The sequence below is a fragment of the Ictidomys tridecemlineatus genome, chromosome 2 (assembly GCF_052094955.1).
Source record: "Ictidomys tridecemlineatus isolate mIctTri1 chromosome 2, mIctTri1.hap1, whole genome shotgun sequence".
In the NCBI taxonomy this organism is placed as follows: Eukaryota; Metazoa; Chordata; class Mammalia; order Rodentia; family Sciuridae; genus Ictidomys; species Ictidomys tridecemlineatus.
This window is the reverse complement of record NC_135478.1, coordinates 208,246,782-208,268,247: the sequence shown is the minus strand read 5'-3', so window position 1 is coordinate 208,268,247 and position 21,466 is coordinate 208,246,782. Positions and strand designations below refer to the sequence as shown.

At 40.5% G+C, this 21,466-nt stretch overlaps 1 protein-coding gene across 4 annotated transcripts in view; it reads left to right on the top strand.

Annotated features, from left to right (window-relative positions):
• Positions 1 to 17,561, top strand: part of LOC110598732 (uncharacterized) — a 206,102-nt gene extending 188,541 nt beyond the window's left edge. For all 4 annotated transcript variants that reach the window (XR_013435366.1, XR_013435365.1, XR_013435364.1 and 1 more), the window contains 3 exons: positions 13,055 to 13,187; positions 14,694 to 14,796; positions 16,990 to 17,561. Coding sequence is in view for 1 of the 4 variants with exons in the window: in XM_078040563.1 (XP_077896689.1) it covers positions 13,055 to 13,187; positions 14,694 to 14,796; positions 16,990 to 17,000 (247 nt within the window). In the remaining 3 variants the exon portion in view is untranslated. The remainder of the gene's footprint in view (positions 1 to 13,054; positions 13,188 to 14,693; positions 14,797 to 16,989) is intronic.
• The last annotated feature ends 3,905 nt before the right edge of the window (positions 17,562 to 21,466 follow it).

The window sequence follows — 21,466 nt, the reverse complement described above, 5'->3', positions numbered from 1 at the left end:
GATTTTCCTTGTCATATGCCCAGACCCTGCTCCTCAGGCCACCCTCACCTCAAGATACAGGGTTAAGCAGTAACTGATGGCAGTGCCACCCTTTCCTCCTATTCAGAGCCATGCTGTTCTCTACACAAAGTTGATGCCTGGCCCAACATGCCATAACTTTGTACATATTTTGGCTTCTGATAAAGGGACCTCAAGAAGGGCAGAGAAAAACTTAGATGAAAGACCATCTGGTCCTTTCTCCCAGGTCAGACAGAGGACAGGCTCATTGTGTGGCCAGTTCCTCCTGAACAGATCACTGCATGTCCCTTTGTTAGCCTCTCTTCCCATACTAATCTCTCTGCCTGTTTGCACACAGCTGGTGGAAATGGAACTGCAGTTTGTGTCCATGGGGCACAAATGCTGTCTGCCCCAACCTGCCTGGGATTATCCTCTCAGTGGCTGACAACAGTCTTCGCAGCAACAAACATAGTCCACCCAAGCTCCTAGCAAGCAGGAGTCCCAAAATGCATGAGCAGGCTCTCGTAGCAAAAGGGGAATTTATCTCCAAAACCACATTTATGGTTGACCAGCCCCATCTACTCAGATATATTTGTCTAAAATGGAAGGTGAATGGAAGGTCAAATCCAGAGCTCAGAACTCGATTCTCTCCAGTCAGGTTTCAGAGCAGAATAGGCCACTGTCCTGACACTGTGGCTCTCGACATGTGGCATCTCTGGTAATGCATACAGTGCTTTTTGCTTTGCTTCATAATCACTGTTACTTGTGATCCCCCCCCCAACAGACTCTGAGCTTCTTAATGTTAGGATCCTATCATGTACTTAGCACCAAAGTGCTACTTCCAAAACCCCTGTAGAGGATGGAGAATTATCCTGTGATCAGACATCATGTGAACACAAACAACCATGGGATGTCAGCAGTTGAGGCAGCAGCACACTGAAGTCGGGAACACCCAGACTGAGAAGTGGAGTCTTCTGTGGTGATTGTCTGAGGAACTGTGACTTTCCTTATTATTCTCCATAGATGGAAAGATACTGTGCTGGGGCCACCTTCAGTGTACTTTGGAGTCAGATGGTTTTCTGACTCTTCAAAATACTATTCCTACTTAGATGGTATTTAGGAACTGGGAGCATCCACATCTCTACATTTTAGCCAGAAAGTCTCTCCAAATTTTGATCCTCAGAAGGAGAACAAGAGAGTAAACACTGCAGCCTAAATTCATGGTCAGTAGTACCTCAGAAAAGAGGAAGGGCCTCTGCACACTCTGAGGTTTCTTCCAAACCACCCCCAACTGTGAGAGTCAGATCTGCAGCCACTATAGGAGTTGAATTTTCAAGATCAGAGCATTCAGCACCATGGTCAGAGCCAAAGATACAAGTAAATTTCCTCTGTAGTCAGAAATTAAAGGGGGAATTTTTAGGAGACGAGTTGTCTATCTTTGCCTACTCTGATGGCCTCCAAGCCAGTGCTCAGGTCAGCCAGAGGGACAAAAATCCTAGATCTCCCCAGTCATATTTCACTGGGTCCTCAACTGTCTTCAGGTGTTACCTGGACTGGGACCCAGACCCACAGTCATAGAGTTCAGCCTGAACTTTTCCCATCAAGTGTCTTTCTGACTTCGGAGGAAAGGTATTTCCTCATGCTGACTTTTTGGTTTGCTGGTTTAGGAAATGGAGAGACCCATTGTGTCTCCTAGCTGTGTAACCTAAACAACTGAGCCATCCTCTACCACACAGAAGGCAGGGGCCTGACCTGCAGGGCTCTGGAGGAAGGCCTTCTGGTCCACCCCTATGGCTTCTCTAAGAGAAAAGGCTAAACCCACGGAAGTACAGCAGCTGGTGCTGGAGGGTGAGAGGGCAGGGCACCAGTGCCTGCTGAGCATGCTGTGTGCCAGGTGTGGAGTGAACTGCCCGTCTCATCCTCACAGCAGCCTGATGGAGAGTTGCTGAAGCCCCCTTTCACAAGTACCCGAGCACAAAGGTGAGGCAGTGCACAGCCCAGGAGAGAAAGGCCCTTCTTCTTTTTTTTTTTTTTGGCTCCTTAATACCTTGATTGATATGTTTTGTTTACTTTCCTTTTTTTAAGTAAAATGTTTTTATTTTAGAATAGTCTTAAATTTCAAAAGCTAATAAAGATTGTACACAGTATTGCCATATCGGAACCATATTTCCTTTTCATTAATATCTTACATTAGTATGATATATTGGTTAGTGAGCAAACACAGATAAACTGTTATTAAGTAAAGTTGATTCTTTATAACTCCTTTGATTATTCCTAATATCACTATTATCTTACAAGAACATTTGTTTTGTTTTTTTTTTTATTGGTTGTTCAAAACATTACAAAGCTCATGACATATCATCTTTCATACATTTGATTCAAGTGAGTTATGAACTCCCATTTTTACCTCAAATACAAATTGCAGAAACACATCAGTTATTCACATTTTTACATAATGCCATATTAGTGACTGTTGTATTCTGCTGCTTTTCCTATCCTCTACTATCCCCCCTCCCCTCCCATCTTCCCTCTCTACCTCATCTGTTGTTGTTCAGTTCTCTCCCTTGTTTCCCCCCCTTTCCCCTTTCCCTTATATATGTGATTTTGTATAACAATGAGGGTTTACTTCCATTCCATGCAATTACCCTCTCTCTCCCTTTCCCTCCCACCACTCCTCTCTGTTTAATGTTAATCTCTTCCTCATGCTCTTCCTCCCTGCTCAGTTCTTAGTTGCTCTTCTTAAAGAAGACATTTGGCATTTGTTTTTTAAGGATTGGCTACCTTCACTTAGCATAATCTGCTCTAATGCCATCCATTTCCCTGCAAATTCCATGATTTTGTCATTTTTTAGTGCTGAGTAATACTCCATTGTGTATAAATGCCACATTTTTTTATCCATTCATCTATTGAAGGGCATCTAGGTTGGTTCCACAGTCTAGCTATTGTGAATTGTGCTGCTGTGATCATTGATGTGGCAGTATCCCTATAGTACGCTCTTTTAAGGTCCTCAGGTAATAGTCTGAGAAGTGCGGTAGCTGGGTCAAATGGTGGTTCCATTCCCAGCTTTCCCAGGAATCTCCATACTGCTTTCCATATTGGCTGCACCAATTTGCAGTCCCACCAACAATGTACAAGTGTACCCTTTACCCCACATCCTCGCCAGTACTTATTGTTGTTTGACTTCATAATGGCTGCCAATCTTACTGGAGTGAGATGGTATCTTAGGGTGGTTTTGATTTGCATTTCTCTGACTGCTAGAGATGGTAAGCATTTTTTCATGTACTTATTGATGGATTGTATGTCCTCCTCTGAGAAGTGTCTGTTCAGGTCCTTGGCCCATTTGTTGATTGAGTTATTTGTTATCTTATTGTTTAATTTTTTGAGTTCTTTGTATATTCTGGAAATTAGGGCTCTATCTGAAGTGTGAGGAGTAAAGATTTGTTCCCAAGATGTAGCTCCCTATTTACTTCTCTTATTGTTTCTCTTGCTGAAAAAAAACTTTTTAATTTATGTAAATCCCATTTGTTTATTCTTGTTATTAACTCTTGTGCTATGGGTGTCCTATTAAGGAATTTGGAGCCCGACCCCACAATATGTAGATCGGAGCCAACTTTTTCTTCTATCAGGCGCAGAGTCTCTGATTTGATATCAAACTCCTTGATCCATTTTGCGTTAACTTTTGTGCATGGCGAGAGAAAGGGATTCAGCTTCATTTTGTTGCGTATGGATTTCCAGTTTTCCCAGCACCATTTGTTGAAGATGCTATCCTTCCTCCATTGCATGCTTTTAGCCCCTTTATCAAATATAAGAAAGTTGTAATTTTGTGGATTGGTCTCTGTGTCCTCTATTCTGTACCATGGGTCCAGCTGCCTCTTTTGGTGCCAGTACCATGCTGTTTTTGTAACTATTGCTCTGTAGTACAGTTTGAAATCTGGTATCGCTATATCTCCAGATTCACACTTCCTGCTTAGAATTGCTTTTGCTATTCTGAGTCTTTTGTTTTTCCATATGAATTTCATGATTGCTTTGTCTATTTCTACAAGAAATGCCGTTGGGATTTTGATTGGCATCACCTTAAACCTTTAGAGAACTTTGAGTAATATTGCCATTTTGATGATGTTAGTTCTGCCTATCCATGAACAAGGTACATTCTTCCATCTTCTAAGATCATCTTCTCTCTCTCTCTTTAGGGTTCTGTAGTTTTCATTGTATAAATCTTTCACCTCTTTTGTTAGGTTGATTCCCAAGTATTTTTTTTTTGAGGATATTGTGAATGGAGTGGTTTTCCTCATTTCCATTTCAGAAGTTTTGTCACTGATATACAGGAATGCCTTTGATTTATGCGTGTTGATTTTATATCCTGCCACTTTGCTGAATTCATTTATTAACTCTAGCAGTTTCTTTGTAGACCCTTTTGGGTCTGTTAGATATATTATCATATCATCCGCAAATAGTGATAATTTAAGTTCTTCTTTTCCTATTTTCATGCCTTTAATTTCTTTTGTCTGTCTAATTGCTCTGGCTAGTATTTCAAGAACTAAATTGAATAGAAGTGGTGAGAGAGGGCATCGCATCCCTGTCTTGTTCCAGATTTTAGAGGGAATGCCTTCAGTTTTTCTCCATTTAACTGAGGCTTAGCATATATAGCTTTTACCATGTTGAGGTAAGTTCCTGTTATCCCTAGTTTTTCTAGTGTTTTGAACATAAAGGGGTGCTGTACTTTGTCGAATGCTTTTTCTGCATCTATTGAGATGATCATATGGTTCTTATCTTTAAGTCTATTGATGTGGTGAATAACATTTATTGATTTCCGTATATTGAACCAGCCTTGTATCCCAGGGATGAATCCTACTTGATCATGGTGCACAATTTTTTTGATATGCTTTTGTATTTGATTCACCAGGATTTTATTGAGAATTTTTGCATCCAAGTTCATTAGAGATATTGGTCTGTAGTTTTCTTTCTTTGAAGTGTCTTTGTCTGGTTTCGGGATCAGGTTGATGTTGGCCTCATAGAATGAATTTGGAAGAGCTCCTTCTTTTTCTATTTCTTGAAATAGCTTGAAAAGTATTGGTATTAATTCTTCTTTGAAGGTTTTGTAAAACTCCGCTGTATACCCCATCCGGCCCAGGGCTTTTCTTGGTTGGTAGTCTTTTGATGGCCTCTTCTATTTCTTCCTTTGTTATTGGTCTGTTTAAATTGTGTGTGTCTTCCTGACTCAATCTGGGCAGATCATATGACTTAAGAAATTTATCGATGTCTTCATTATCTTCTATTTTATTGAAATATAGGGTTTCAAAATACTTTCTAATTATATTCTGTATTTCTGTAGTGTCTGTTGTGATATTGCCTTTTTCATCCTGTATGTTAGTAATTTGAGCTATCTCTCTTCTTCTCTTCGTTAGCATGGCTAAGGGTCTGTCGATCTTATTTATTTTTTCAAAGAACCAACTTTTAGTTTTATCAATTTTCTCAATGGTTTTTTTGTTTGTTTGTTTGTTTCAGTTTCATTGATTTCCGCTCTGATTTTAATTATTTCTTGTCTTCTACTACATTTGCTGTTGTTTTGCTCTTCCTTTTCTAGGGTTTTAAGATGTAGTGTGAGTTCATTTATTTGTTGTTTTTTTCTTTTTTTTTTTTTTTTTTTTTTGAGGAATGAACTCCAGGAAATGAATTTCCCTCTTAAAACTGCTTTCATTGTGTCCCATAGATTCCGGTATGTTGTGTCTGTATTGTCATTTATCTCTAAGAATTTTTTATTTCCTCCTTTATGTCTTCTGTAACCCATTGATCATTCAGTAACATATTGTTCATTTTCCAGGTGATGCAGGATTTTTCCTTCCTTCTTTTATCATTGATTTCCAGTTTCATTCCATTATGATCAGATATGGTGCATGGTATTATCTCCATGCCTTTATATTTACTGAGAGTTGCCCTATGGCATAATATATGGTCTATCTTTGAGTAGGATCCATGTGCTGTGAGAAGAACGTGTATCCACTTGATGATGGTTGATATATTCTATATATGTCTGTTAAGTCTAGGTTGTTGATTGTGATATTGAGTTCTATAGTTTCTTTATTCAGCTTTTGTCTAGAGGATCTGTCTAATGGTGAGAGCGATGTGTTGAAATCACCCATAATTATTGTGTTGTGGTCTATTTGACTCTTGAACTTGAGGAGAGTTTGTTTTATGAATGTTGCAGCACCATTGTTTGGTGCATACAAATTGATAATTGTTATGTCTTGTTGGTGGATGGTTCCTTTTAACAGTATATAGTGTCCTTCTAGATCCCTTTTGACTAACTTAGGTTTGAAGTTGATTTTATTCCATATGAGTATGGCCACTCCTGCTTGCTTCCGAGGGCCATGTGAGTGGTATGATTTTTCCCAACCTTTCACCTTCAGCCTGTGTATGTCTTTTCCTATCATATGAGTCTCCTGAAGGCAGCATATTGTTGGATTTGTTTTTTTAATCCAGGTTACTAGCCTATGTCTCTTGATTGGTGAGTTTAAGCCATTAACATTTAAGGTTACAATTGAAATATGGTTTGTACTTCCAGTCATGTTTATTTATTTATTTATTTTAGTTTGGCTAGTTTTTCCTCTTTGGTTATTTTTCTCCCCCTTTACTGAGATACTTCCCACTGTTAGTTTTGGGCATTATTTTTCAATTCCTCTTCTTGTAGTATTTTGCTCAAAATGCTTTGCAGTGCTGGTTTTCTGGCTGCGAATTCTTTTAGCTTTTGTTTATCGTGAAATATTTTAATTTCATTGTCAAATCTGAAGCTTAATTTTGCTGGATACAGTATTCTTGGTTGGAATCCATTATTTTTCAGCGTTTGAAATACGTTGTTCCAGGATCTTCTCACTTTCAAAGTCTGTGATGAAAAATCCGTCGTTAACCTAATTGGTTTACCCCTAAATGTAATCTGCCTCCTTTCTCTCGTAGCTTTTAATATTCTCTCCTTGTTCTGTATGTTGGCTATCTTCGTAATTATATGTCTTGGAGTTGGTCTATTATGGTTTTGAATGTTTGGAGTCCTGTAGGCTTCCAGGATTTGGCAATCCACTCCATCTTTCATCTCTGGGAAGTTTTCTAGGATTATTTCATTTAATAGGTTGTCCATTCCTTTGGTTTGAACCTCGATACCTTCTTCTATCCCAGTGACTCTCAAGTTTGGTTTTTTAATGACATCCCAAATCTCTTAGATAGATTGCTCGTGAGATTTAAGCATCCTTTCTGTGTTGACTATATTCTTTTCAAGTTGATAAACTTTGTCTTCATTATCTGATGTTCTGACTTCTACTAGATCTAGTCTATTTGTAATATTCTCATTAGAGTTTTTAATTTGGTTTATGGTTTCCTGCATTTCTAGGATTACTGTTTGGGTTTTTTTTTTAATCTCTATCTCCTGGTAAAGCTCGTTCTTTGCAGTTTGAATTTGTTTGTTTAATTCGTTTTCAAAATATACTTTCATTGCTTGGACTTTCTGTCTCATGTCTTCTCTAATATTCCGTTCCATCTGAGTTAGGTATGCCTTGAGTTCTTTCCCTGTCCATGTTTCTGATGCTTCTAGGTCCTCCTGTAGATTTAAGTTGTCCTGCATTGTTTGTAACCCTTTTTTTTTCCCTTGTTTTTTCATGTTGTTCACGTTACTTTCCAGCTCTGTTTGACTGCTGTGTAACTGCTTTCTCCTATAAATTTGTTTTGGTTTTGTATATCTCTGTTGTCTCTCTTTTGTGGTGGGAGATTATGCCTAGAAATGTTGGGCTTTATTGTACTTTAGAGCTGATTCATTCAATTCATAAAAGGCTTCCGGGTTCTGTATGCATATTGTGATTAGTTGTTTGTTCGTAGGACTTTATGTTTAGGTTAGGTGCTATGATGGTATGAGGGTTAGTATGTCTTGGCTACTTTAGAAGATTGCTCTACTGAAGGGGGATACTAACAGGCGATTGGATCAGGGTGTTGGTAGTAGCTAGGTACTTAGGAGCCCTATAGACAGCCTCGAAACATTCACCTATTTGCATTTAGACAATTACACGTAATGGAAGACGTAATGCTTGGGATGAAAGTTGGGGGGTAGGGGAAGGAAGGTGCTCTTAAAAAGAAAGGAGAGAGAGAGAGAGAGATTAGAGGAGAATGAAAAGAACAATAAAATTTGAAACAGGAAAGAAAGAAAGAAGGAAAAGGGGAGAAAAGAACAGAGAGAGAAGAAAAAAAAGAAAAAAATTTGAAGTCTTAGAGATCCATTTTCTTCTCTTCCAGTAGGCGGAGCTATGCCCTCCGAGCCAAGCTTCTGCCATCTACGTGCCGATAGCAATCCCTGTAAGGCAGCTCCTGGGAGTCTCTCAATCTTGTCAGTCCAGAGCCGTTTCACTTCTCCAGCCCCTCCCCACTTGCTCCTGTCAGCCGGCCAGCCAGGTCCTGTTCACTGGAAGTGGTTCCCCAAAGATCTGGTTACACTTGCAGCCCCACCGCGCGTCCCATTTAAGCCCCAGTGCTGTGGTAAACTGGCGGCTAAGAACTTGGGAGTCGCCGCTGGTGATATGGGGAATTGGGGGTCGGGAATCCCCTCTGCTTCCCTACAGACATGCCCCCGGAGAGATCCCTGAGGTTTCCTGGCTGCTTGTATCTGGATGGGGTGGGAGTCACACACCTGCTAAAGTGGATTCCGCTGGGAAGGAATTCCCTCGGCCGAACTCCGGTGACGTCACCTCTGTGCTATGGCGGGTCCCAGGCTCCTTACCGGAGTGTCCGAAGGGAGGGGTGGGACTGGTCCGTCCCTGGTTGGCCTCAGCTCCCGGCTCGCTATTTCATGAAGGCTTGGCTAAAGACCTCTTCCTGCCAAGCTGCGTCTTGGAGGGTAGCCACCCAGTCACAGTGGCTACAGGAGGGTGGCCACGCCACGGTGCGTGGACAGCGGCTGGCGGGTCTGAACCTCTGGGTCTCGTGGCGGGGATTCACTCGTCTGGGGCAAACTGTCAATCTTTCTTCAGTGGAATTTTGCTAGGAGATTCTCCGCAGGTAGAATTTAAGCGTATCTATGCGTCTCTCTGACCCCATCACTGAGGAGGTACTGAAAGCGCTGCCTCTCCGCCTGCTGCCATGTTGGATCCTCACAAGAACATTTGTGATACCCCATTATATTTAATTGTTGTTTCTCTTTAACCTTCCCTTGATTGTTACAGTATTTTAGAATTCGACATCCTTATTTTTTATAATTTGAAGGCCCTTCCTGTTAGTAATCCATCTGCCTCACGTGATATGTGCATTCTTAAAGAGGCATGTGAAGTTGAGCCACAGATGATATCCTACTAATTTACATTTTAATTTTAGACTTGCTAGTCTAATGGGAAAATTTTTTTTTAAACCTGACAATTATAATATCTGTCTATCTCTCAAGCACTTAGTGATGCCAGGCATGGTGCTAAGTACTTTACCTAATCTCACTTAATTCTCACAACAGTCTCTGCAAAGCATATATATTATTATCCCCGTTTTCCAGGTTCAGAAATGGAGATTTGGAAAAGAGTGAGTAATTCACTCAGGGTTGCACAACTACTAAGTAGCAGAGCCAGGATTTGAATTGAGATCTGTCTCATTTTGGCAGATCTGTGTCTTCAAGCATAAGGAAAGTCTCAGTGGAGAAATTATTTGTTACATATTGGAAGGAAAGTGGTTTGTAACAAAAATAAAAGCAACCAGGCATGATGGTGCATACTTGTAATCCTAGCTACTCAGGAACTAAGGAGGTTCACAAATTCTATGCTAACCCCGGGCAACTTGGTAAGACCCTGACTCAAAAAGAAAAAAAAAAAAGGAATCAAGGGGAGTAGCTCAGTAGGGGAGCGCTTGCCTAGCATGTGCTAGCCCTGTCTTCAATCCCCAGTACTGCAAAATGAATGAAGGGATGAATGGATGAATGCAGTCCATATTACTGTATCACATCACGTCAAAATTTCTGTTACCAGAGAGACAGTGGGGAAAGAGAGACAGCCAGTGCTGTATTTTATTCCTTGGTTTCTCTGTTATATCACTGCCAGATGTATGGTTGCATTGTCTTCTAAAAAGAGGGGGAAAAAACATGGAATAGATCAGAGAACATAGAGAATGTATTGATCCTTTTTTTTCTTTCTTCAGTTTTAGAATCTAGCAAAGTTAGAAGTGAAATCTGTCTAGGATCAAAAAATGTTAAAAGAAGTAGATAACTAGTGGCTTCTCTATTACTAATGGCCTCTATTAGTAGCAATGTAAGATGGAAGCAGTCATCAATGAGTGCTACAGAGTACCACAAGCACATCTACACACTCAGCCTCTCCATGTATGCTGATGTTGACACACGGCAGGTACGCCCCCAGTGACAGGGTATTCCTGGCAGGTAGATCAGTGGTGATCTCCGCAGCTCAGGCACTTTGCAGAGGACTTTGGAGTTGCCCAATATTAACCACTACCACATGCCTCGGTGCTTTCGACAAGGCTGCTTCAGATCCTCCCTTTCCCCCTTTTTATTCTACTTGGCAAGTTCCAAAACCAGATGCTGCTTTTATGGAAAAGTCTAATTGCTGTGGAATCTAATGTATGTCCTACTTCCTTATCCAAATCTCCTCCTTCCTGTTCTGCTGACAGCCTTCCTGTGACTCATCTCCAGATTATGGGTAGTAAAGAACCACACCTCTCCCGGGTCTTGCCTGCACACACCACTTAGCGTCTTGGCCTCTGGAAGAAGACATTCGTGAATTATGTTAATCATGAGTTGTTAATAGAGACCTGCCTTAGAAACACAGAACAATAAATGACAAATTAGGTTTTCTTTCAGCCCCATGTGCTTGTCCCCCATATCCCACAGCCTAAACAATTTTTGTTAAGTCATGTGGCATGCGGCATGCCTGGAAGATTCAGCATACAGTAGCCTGTGCCAGGTTCATTTGTCAGTTCTAACATCTTAAATTGGTTTTGAATCATTAAAAAGAGACAAAAAGAAGCAAAACTTAGGTGCTTAACAGGCAGTGACGAATGAACCAAATGGTGACAAGATGTGGGAACTGAGCTTTCTGCACTTTTGACTGGTAGATACTTGTGAATGAATTCCTAGTGTTCATTCAATTTGATGTAACCATGAAAAAATAATGCCTATAAAATCCACATGCCAAATAACTCTGAGGCAGACACCTCCCTTGTTCACATTTCCCACTATAACAGGATGCCTTTTCTGTTCAGAGGATGAGAAAACATATCCTGCTAACATGCCTGTCTCACACACAGGCAGCCTCGTGACACAGGTCAGGCTGTTGATATTAACAAAAGTCTTCTGGGTATTTATGTGGAAGCTCTTGTGCTCCTGATCTGAGCAGTGTTCCTTCCAGATGATGACAAGCCTAGAGCTGTAGCAGCCATCTTACAGTCATGAGGCAATGAGTGTGAGCATTGTAGCTTACTGCTAAAGATGGCAGAGAAAGATGGTAGGGACTGTGTCCAGAATGGCCCACTGCCTCCTTTGCTAGCCCCAGACTTCTTTATCACTTTGACTAAACATCCCATTTGTTTAAGTCAGTGTTAATGTGGTTCTTTGTAACTTGAAGCCAAAGGCAATATGACCTTAGCTTCTGCTTCTAAATCCCCAAATTAAAGTTGTATTCTTAAGTTTAGAGAAAAGCCAAGTGACTATCTTACACTACTTTGGGTTCTGGATTTTGAGGCTCTTCAATAGCCTGTTGTATTTCTTACAGTCAACACTGATGTGATTAAATGTAAGCAAATGAAACAACAAACACATATGTAATTATACATGAACAGTTACTGGATCTCAGAATAAAGGTCAACTATTGCATCAATGGAGTTATATTACATCAATGGAATTATACCTTTTCAATTGGCCAAAATTGAGTCTTACAGTACCAAGTATCTGCAAGATCATGGAGAAATGGAATCTCTCATACTGCTGGTGAGTGGGTGAGCTGGTGCAGCAACTTTGGAGATGAGTGCACATGTGCACCAGTGGTAAGCAGAAGAACATTTGCTGTAACACTCTTTTATAAAAGTTAAAACCTAGAGACAGCCTAGGTGTCCAGTAGGGGAATAGATGAAAACACTGCAGTGCAGGCTAAAGGCCCTCAAACAGAACACAAGCAAAACCCTGATGTGCACATTGACATGGGGAGATTTAATGGTACCCTTGAGCCAGCACATGAGAGGCAAATGCTAAAATCACAGGAGTTTGGCAAACTGGTTGATATCACATCTGTAGCTGTGACAAGTACTTACAATATGGAAATTGGCAAAGGCGATAGATAATTCCTTTTCTGTCCACAAGAGATGGTGGTTAAATATTTCCCTGCACATCACATGGATAGATTTCAAAAAACAATATCTATTTTTAAAGGCAAGTCTTAGAAGAGAAGGAAATAGGGAGTTGTTGAATTGGTATCAAGTTTCAGCTATGCAAGATGAATTCGAGTTCTGGAGATCCGTCTAGCACAGCATAGTCAACAGTACTCTATTCAAAAATCTGTAAAGAAGGTAGATCTCATGTAGAGTTCTACATAATAAAGGGACACAAGGAAATTTTGGAAGTGATGAATATATTTTATTTTTGGGTACTCAGGATTTAACCCAAGGACGCTTAACCACTAAGCTACGTCCCCTTTTTATTTTTTATTTTGAGATGGGGTCTCACAGAATTTCTTAGCGCCTTGCTAAGTTGCTCAGACTGGTCTTGAACTTGAAATCCTCCTGCCTCAAGCTCCTGAGTCACTGGGATTATAGGTGTCTGCCACTGCAACCTGGCTGTGGATATGGTTTTTAATCTGAATTGTGGTCATGGCCTCACAGGTGGGGCATAGGCCCGGTTTCATCAAATTGTATCCATTGCATATACACCTCCAAAAAGCTATTTTTAAAAGTAAGCTGCAGAATAAACAACAGTACGATGGCATATGCTTAAAGTTTTAAAAACATGAAGAAATGTTATCTATTGGAAAAATATTAGTGAATACTAATAAAACATGGTCTAAAAGGATAGATGCTAAAATTGTGATAATCATTATCTCTGCAGAAAGCACTGTGATTGGGATGGTGAAAGGAAGAAGGTGGCTAGAACACTTTGTTACTTTATTTTATTTATTTTTGTTTTTTATTTTATTTTAAAATATCTGGAGCCAAGAAAAAGTGTTAACACTGGTTGGGTGGTAAGTATAGACTATTTATCCTCTTTACTTATTTCTGTTATTTAAATTTCAAACTTAAAGGGCAAAAAAGGTGGGGAGTCAAAGAAAATTTGCTCATCATTTTTCATGGATGCTGTTGGTGGGACTATCACATGGTAAGCCACTGAAAGAAAGAGTTTGGCCAACTCAGAAGGTCAGGGGTCCTGTGTTTCCTCTACTATGTAGAAGAGAAAGGTGGCAGAGAATCATATGAAAATTGAAGGGAAGAAAGGAGCCAGGGAAGGGAAAGGGGAAATCCTGGGGAATGACATTGGTTAAATTATATTGTTATACCACGTGTATCTACGAAGTGTGTCACGACAAGTCCCACCATTATGTACAACTGTAATGCACCAATAAAAATAGGGGGGAAACATTTTTAAAAAATGAAATGGTTTGACATGTCCTCAAAAAAATAAATAGAATTACCATATGGCCCAGCAAATCAGCTGAAGGTATATACCCAAGAAAATAGAAAAAATGTGTTCAAACAAAAACTTGTACATAAATGTTCATAATAGCAAAACTCATAAGAGTGAAAGAGTGGAAACAACCCAGATGTCCATCAGCTAGGAATGGGATAAATAAATTCAGTTTATAAACTAGGTTGGCTGAAAGGAAAAGTAAGTGATGGTGAGAATGTGAAGAAATTGGAACCCTAGTGCATTGCTGGTGGGAGTGGATAGGGTGCAGCCACTTTAGAAAATAGTTTTGCAGTTCCTCAAAAAGCTAAACATAAAGTGGCCATATGATCCAGAAATTCCTCTTTTCCATATAACTCAAGAGAAAGCATACATCTTTAAGATGTTTAAACTTCTGCATGAATATTCATGGCAGCATTATTAATTATAGTATGTCCATATTATTCAGCCATAAAAAAGAGTGAGGGACTGATACATGCTACAACATGAATGGACCTTGAAAACATTCTGCTAACTGAAAGAAGCCAGTGGCTGAAGATCATATGTTGTATGCTTCTATGTCCTGTGATTCCATTTACATGAAATTTCCAGAATAGGCAAATTCATAGAGCCAAAAAATAAATTAGTGGTTGCCAGGGGCTGAGAAGAGGGGAAATGGGGAGTAACCATTTGATTAGTATAAGGTTCCCTGTTCCAGAATTAACTAGTGATAATAGTGAAAAATTCTGTGAATGAACTTAAATTTGCTGAATTGTACACTTTAAAATGGCTAATGTGAATTTTTATGTCATGTGAGTTTTACATCTATTTAAAAAGCCATTTAAACTATGATGCATCATCTATACTAAAATGATACTACATTGTAGGAAAAAATGAGTCCTTAGAGTTGATGAATGTGATACATATTTGATTACATAGAAATTTGAAGTTTTTATATAAACAGGTTAGGAATTTTGTTTTTGTTTCAAGAAAGTTCTGATATGAACAGGGCCCATGAGTTATCTCCAGGGCTCAAGAACCCAGAATCCTGTATATCCTATATTCAGTGTTTGGTTTCCGTCCTCAGAGTTACTTGATGGTGCAGAGATGGCTGCTGGAATGCAAGCGATCACTTCACATCACAGGAATGCAGCAGGAAGAGGGAAAGGACACAAATGCCTTCCTCCCAGGTAAGTGAACTCTCTTGGATCAGGATAAAAGTATGGTTAAATAAATCATGAGCATAATCCGTAAATGGGAAAAGCTCTATGAAAACAGCCTCCTTATTTGTTTCATTAAAGTATGAAACAGGATCTAGCACAGAGCACATTGAAGGCACTAAAAGAACAATGTGGGAAATGACTATACCTGCAAGGATATGGATAATGTATCATACAACCTTTTAATTGTTTTCAAAAATAATAAACAGGGAAATGTTCATTAAAATGTGAGGAAGTAGAATATTAAAGCATACTTCATCTAGTCCCAATTTTATTTAAAAAGCTACATATGCCTCAAAAAAAAGTTTGGAAGAAATATAATTTCTTAAGTGATTTTCTAAATTTATGGTGAAATTGCTTTGGCATTTAATTATTTCTGCCTACTTGTATACTTTTCCAAATTTCTGCAATGAGTGAAAGTACTAATTTTTCTATTTAGAAACAAATCAATAAGCTTAAAGCCAACTAGAAGAGGTACACGACAAAGAGGGCACCAACAGCCACTTGAGCCATGAAGGGAGCGAGCCCAAGCACCTGCTTTAGGCTTCCTTCCCAGCAGCTGTACTGTAAGGCTGGAGGGAGATGCTGGCATGCGAAGCTGTGCTGGCCCCTGCATTTTGGGGTAGTAAATTGTTTCTCTACTGATAGCACATTTTTTTCCTTCAGCCTAATGGATGTTCAAATAGATCTCATTCTTTCAACATGAAAACAGTGTTACCACAGGGAAGATTACTCATCCATCAGAGTAGACTGTCCCTCTGTTCCCACATGCATCCACCTGATCACTTCACATGATCACATTGATTACTGAACTCAGGACTTCTTAGCATGGGATGCACCCACCTCTATCACCACACCCCAGAATACCTGTTCCTATTGCTGTGGCTAAATTGTGTCCTCCTCTAAAAATTCAAATGTTGAAGTTTTAGTATCCCAGACTATGACTGTATCTGGAGACAAGGTCTTTTCATTGTATTTTTCATTTTTAAAAATTTTTTAGTTGTAGATGGGCACAGTACCTTTATTTTGTTTATTTGTCTTTATGTGGTGCTGGGTAACAAACCCAGTGCCTCACCCATCCAGTACTACACTACTGAGCTATAGCCCCATCCCTTATTTTCATTTTTTGCAGTACTGGGAGTGAACCCCAGGCCTCACACATGCTAAGGCAAATGCTCTAACACTGAGCTTCCTCCCCAGCCCAGGGAGAGGGTCTTTAGAGAGGAAATTAAGTTAAAAGATTATTAGTATAGACACTAGTCCAGCATGGCTAATGTCCTTATAAGAAGAGGGCATCAGTAGACAGGCATGTACAGAGGAGGACCCTGTGGGGACAGAAAGGGAAGGAAGCTATCTGAAGCCACAGACAGTCCTTGGAAGAAACCACCCCTGCTTCTGGAGACTTCTGGTCTCCAGAATTGTAAGAAAATAAATGTCTGTTATTTATTGCCACCCAAAGATTCTTCGTTAAGCTAGCCCTGGCAAACTAACATTATAATCCATCATGCTGATGATGTTTGGTAACTGGTTAAAATTGAGTCACCTTGGCTAGATTCTGGTGCTCAGTTGTTTGGTTAAACACCAGTCTAGATGTTGCTGTGAAGGTATTTCTTAGATGTGATTAATATTTAAATCAATAGAGTTCAAGTAAAACAGAACACCATCCATAATGTGGATGGCCTTGTCCAGTCAGTTGATGGCCTCAAGTGAGAGGACTGAGTTCTCTGAAGAGGGAGAATAATGCATCCAGTCTGCCTTCAAACTCCAGACCACATCAACTCTTGGTAGAATCTGCAGCCTGCCAGCCAACCCCAACTCCCCAGGCCCCACAATCACAAGAGCCAGTTCCAGAAAGATCTTGCTCTTGCTGTCTAGAGCTCTCTTTCTCTCTCTCTCATGTATGTATAAACATACCCACACATATACATGTGTATGCATATATGCATGTGTGTGTATATATGTGTATATGTGTAAACCACGTAACACCAGCCCTTGGTCACTACAGCAGATTTCTCCAATGACTACTGCATAATATTCTGCATACTTTACTCTGTGCTCTTGCACTCATTTTATGTAAGATATATATTTACTTATTTCCAGATTTGTAGATGGAAGAACTGGCCAAATTCTTGCATCCAAGTAAATTAATTCCTCAGCTTGCAGTTCTCTTTTAGGTTTTCATGAATGGTACTGGGTTTTGCAAGAGGATCTCACAGCTGAATGCAGAGAAAAACGGAGAGGGAGCATTCATCCAGAAGCCTCACCATCTACACTACAGTGTGCTGACAACCAGGAAATTCCAAGAGGATGAACAATTACAGTTATAATTTTCAACTGTCTTTGTTATGAGCATCCTGCCTTTGCCTTTCTGTCCTGCCTAATCTTGTTTTACCCTGTACATTTACTGCCTCACTTCCTTCTTCAGAAATGGCAAGTTTTCTTTCTGCTCTGTTAAGTATGTAAATATCTTTAATGCAGAGAGATGAGGGAGGATAAGTGAGCTACCGATGTAGAGGGTTTGTCCAGGAGAAATGCAAAGATGGGAGACAGGAAAAAAATCAGGCAGGTCTGGGGAATGTGGAAGCCTATGAAGTGTCCGTTGGGCAGGGCATGGGGAGGAGTAGCAACGATGAGAAATGACCTTCACTTTCTCCTGGGACCAGGGACACATTTGTGATGGAAGATAGCTGTGTCACTTATGGGATCAAGTGCTAAATAAAGCTAATAGAACTACATAGATTGCACTCAAGATATGACTTCTTGTCCCCTCGCTCTAAAAGTTACTGTACAAATATTTTCTTTTCCTAATGTGCCTATGAATTTCTAATTTTGAAGAGGACTTCTATAAAAGGGGGAGAATGTGAAGACGAGCGAGGGCCAACAGTTGTCCCTGAAGAAGATTCAGGTGCCTGGGGAGAGCCAAGGAAGGGCTGGTCTTTGCCAGGTGAGACAGCCCAAGGGCAGATACCAAAATGACTTGAAGTCTTGCTCCCCATGACGCTAAACAGCACTGTCCATTAGACTTTCCCATTCACACCAACCAGTTTGGTGACTCCGACTATATGTGGCTAATGAGCACTTGAAATGTTACAGCAACTGAGCAAGTTTGACCACTGAGCTATGGAACAAATGACTGTTCAGTCTTATTTTTAATTAAAATTCAGTTATTTAGCCATGGCTGTTGGTGCCATTTTGATCAGCACAGCCACCAGACTTCATGACATATTGACCAACAAGTCCCCCAGGGTAGTTTGGAGAAGGAGCACTGCAAACAGATGAGCTCGTGATCCTCTTGCCACTGTGTGCTCCTCACCTGCAGTGCTGAAGAGGTGGGAGTGAGAATCGAACCCTGGCCGAGGAGCTGGGCCAGGGCAAATGGTGAATCAGCGCATCCTGTGCAGGAAACACTACCAATCGTATTCGCCAAGCGTGCTCTCACAAATCCCTGACTGGGAGTTGCTTGGAACTCCAGAAGAAAATCAAAACACCCCACTTTGACTTTTCTGGAAGGTGGGATTCTTTTGTGTTTACTTCAATTTTTGCAAGATTTAAAAGAAAATCCCTCCAACTGTTAAAGAGCTTTAGAAATAGGAAAAATTAACATTCGTCATGCTCATCTTCTGAGAATTTTTTATTCAAGTAATTAGAAGTGAGCTGAACCTCAAAAGTCCAAATACTTCATTTGATAGATTGAACAAGCATGTTTGTCATTTGGTCCCCAGCTCACGTGTGTACCTTCAGCCCCATTCATGCATGCAAGGAGGGAAATGTGCTTTGCTGAGCTAAGCCACAGGCTCAGAAGCTCTGAGGCAAAACCCTGCCTCCTCTCCTTAATGACAGGAGGGACACCACTGGGCCTCCACAGGCCTCGCCAGGATCATGTAGACAGCTGGGGGAGAGGCTTTCTTGGGATTTCTTTGAGGAAGAGGATCAGAGCTATTAGAAAGCATTTTAACAAAGGAAAAGTACCTCCAAAGTCGATCATAATGAGTTACATATTTGATTTCCCCTGTTTTCGAGGGAGAAAAACTCTTTACTAGATAATCTCAAGGTAACAAAAGTGCCATTAGGTTTTACATGTCTGTTTTTAAGAGAATTATTACAAATTGAAAGGGAAGTGAGTGGCTGCCACAGACACTGTGACCCATTTTCAAATAATGATTGTGACTTGAGTCATTTCTGAGAAACAAGTTAACAGATTCTTCCATTTTGACCACCGGGTTATATTGCTCAAGTCCATTTGCTTGTGCCCATTGGAAGACTCCACTGCACATTATTTTGGAGATGGTCATCCTGAGTCAGACTTGAGTAATCGTGGCTAAGAAGTTTGGTTTCCCTTTTGTTTATTTTTCACTCAACGTTCTGTGTCTACCCCATTTTTTTCTTTTCTCCGCTGAGCCACTTAAGCACATGAATAATATTCTTAAAGAACAAAAAGGAAATTTCCATATTGTGAAGGAACTCCACTCAGAATAGAGTGCCACATAATTTATTATCCAAACTGAATGTAATGGTTTGGATGTGAGGTGTCCCCCAAAGAGCTCCTCTGTGGATGCAGGCGTGTTTAGAGGTCAAGTGATTGGACTGTGAGAGCTTTCACCTAGTCAGCCCATCCTAGTTTGAATAGACTGGGTGGTGACTGTAGGCAGGTGGGGCATGGCTAGATGATGTGGGTCACTGGGGCTGTGCCCTGGAAGGGTACAGCTTCCCTGCACACCTTCTCTTGATCCTGCCATGAGCTGAAAAGCTTTACTCTGCTGGACTCTGCTCATCATGATGTGCCACCTCTCCTTGGGCCTAAAGCAGTGAAGTTGGCCATCTCTGGACTGCCAACTCCTAAAACCATAAACCTCAAATAAACTTTGCCTCCTCTAAGTTGTTCTTGTTCAGTATTTTGGTCACAGCAATGAAAAGCTAACTAAAACACTGAGACATGTCAGAGAATGAAAGGAGGTGATCATTTTAGTAATTATACTGGGGCAACAAGAATAAACTAATCACCCTAAATAAAGACATTTTTTTTAAATATGTAAAGATGATCAGTCTTATTGGTTACAAAGCAAATGGGGCCATCATATGCCCACCAAATGGGTAAAAATTTAAAAATACAACAATGTCAATGTTAGAGACTTGGAGCAATTGGAACTCATTTCATGCTGTTGTAAGTACATTTTACAACCACTTTTGAAAACAATTTTACATCATCTAGTAAAGATGAACGTGAAGAAATTATTACCCTATGATTCAGTAACTTTACAACTGGAATACTCAAAAAACTTCTTTATGAAAACCTAAAACTATAATACATTGAAATGGGCACCTTTAAATAATAGCTACATTCATCAATATCAATAAGTCAAACATTTAATTTATTGATAGAAGCAAGTCAAAATACACAGCCATGTACCTGAGTACAAAGGAACTAAACAAGACGCACACTTGGGTGGTGAGACGATAAATAAAAGCATGGGTGTCTGTGTTGGTCAGCTTTCCATTGCTGTAATAAATACCTGAGATAATCAGCTTGGAAAAGGTGTTTTTTGGCTCATAGTTTTGGAGGCCTTGGTCCCTGGATGGTTGGGCCCCGTTGCTTTTGGACCTGTGGAGAGTCGATGCGTCATGACGGGAGCAGGTGGAAGAGCAGAGCTGTTCACGCCGGGGCTGGGAACAAAAGGACCAGGATGGCCTTTGAGGGCACACCCCCAATGACCTAAAGGCCTCTTGTAGGCCCCACCTCTTAAAATTTCTGTTGCCTCCCACACTGAGGACCAAGACTTTACCACGGGGACTTTGGGGAACACATGAGGTCCAAACTACAGCAGCAGGATTAATTCTAAAGTTAGGACGGTGGTGGCTCCTGGGGGAGGGAAGACCACAGTAAAGACGCCTTCTAAGGTCTGGAAATGATTTCTTAACCCCAGTGTTGGATATGGATTTATTTATCCCTCAGAGTGGAAAAACACTGTGTTAAGTTAAATGAGGAAAAGGACGGCCATTAGAGCTGCCACCCTCTGGGCTCTTTCTGCCTCTGTGCTTGAGCAAGGCCTTGTAACCAGTTCTGGCTGAAGACATCTGAGAATAATGATGTGTATCATTTCCAGGCCAAGAACTTGTTGCCATTGCTGGGCCCATCAGAGCCTTCTTTTCCTCAGGCGTGGTGATTGTCATTGCTCCAGATTGGCAGCTGCTCCACCACCCTGGAGTGAGGACAGCATGGATTGGGGTCCTCTGCCAACCTGCAATATATAGAAAGAGCAAGAAATAAGCCTTCATTGTGTTAAGCTACTCCAGATTGTTAGGATGCCATAAACCAGCCTTTCCTGATGACCTAGAGAATGACAGTGGTGGGTTCTTATCTTAATGCCATAAAAGTTGATCATGGAAAGAGTGGAAGAAAGAATATGTCTTTTTTCCACATTTTTGTACCTATTGGTGGGATTTGTGGTTACATATTCATATATGATACAATATAACTATATAATTTGTTCAGTATCCACTTCCCAGAACTCCCCCACTCCCTCCCCATTGGTTCCTTTCCTCTACTGATCTTCCTGTGATTTTTAGGACATCCATCCCCACCTTTCTTTTCCTTTTTCCTCTCTAGCCTCCACATATGAAAGAAAACATACAATCCTTAACC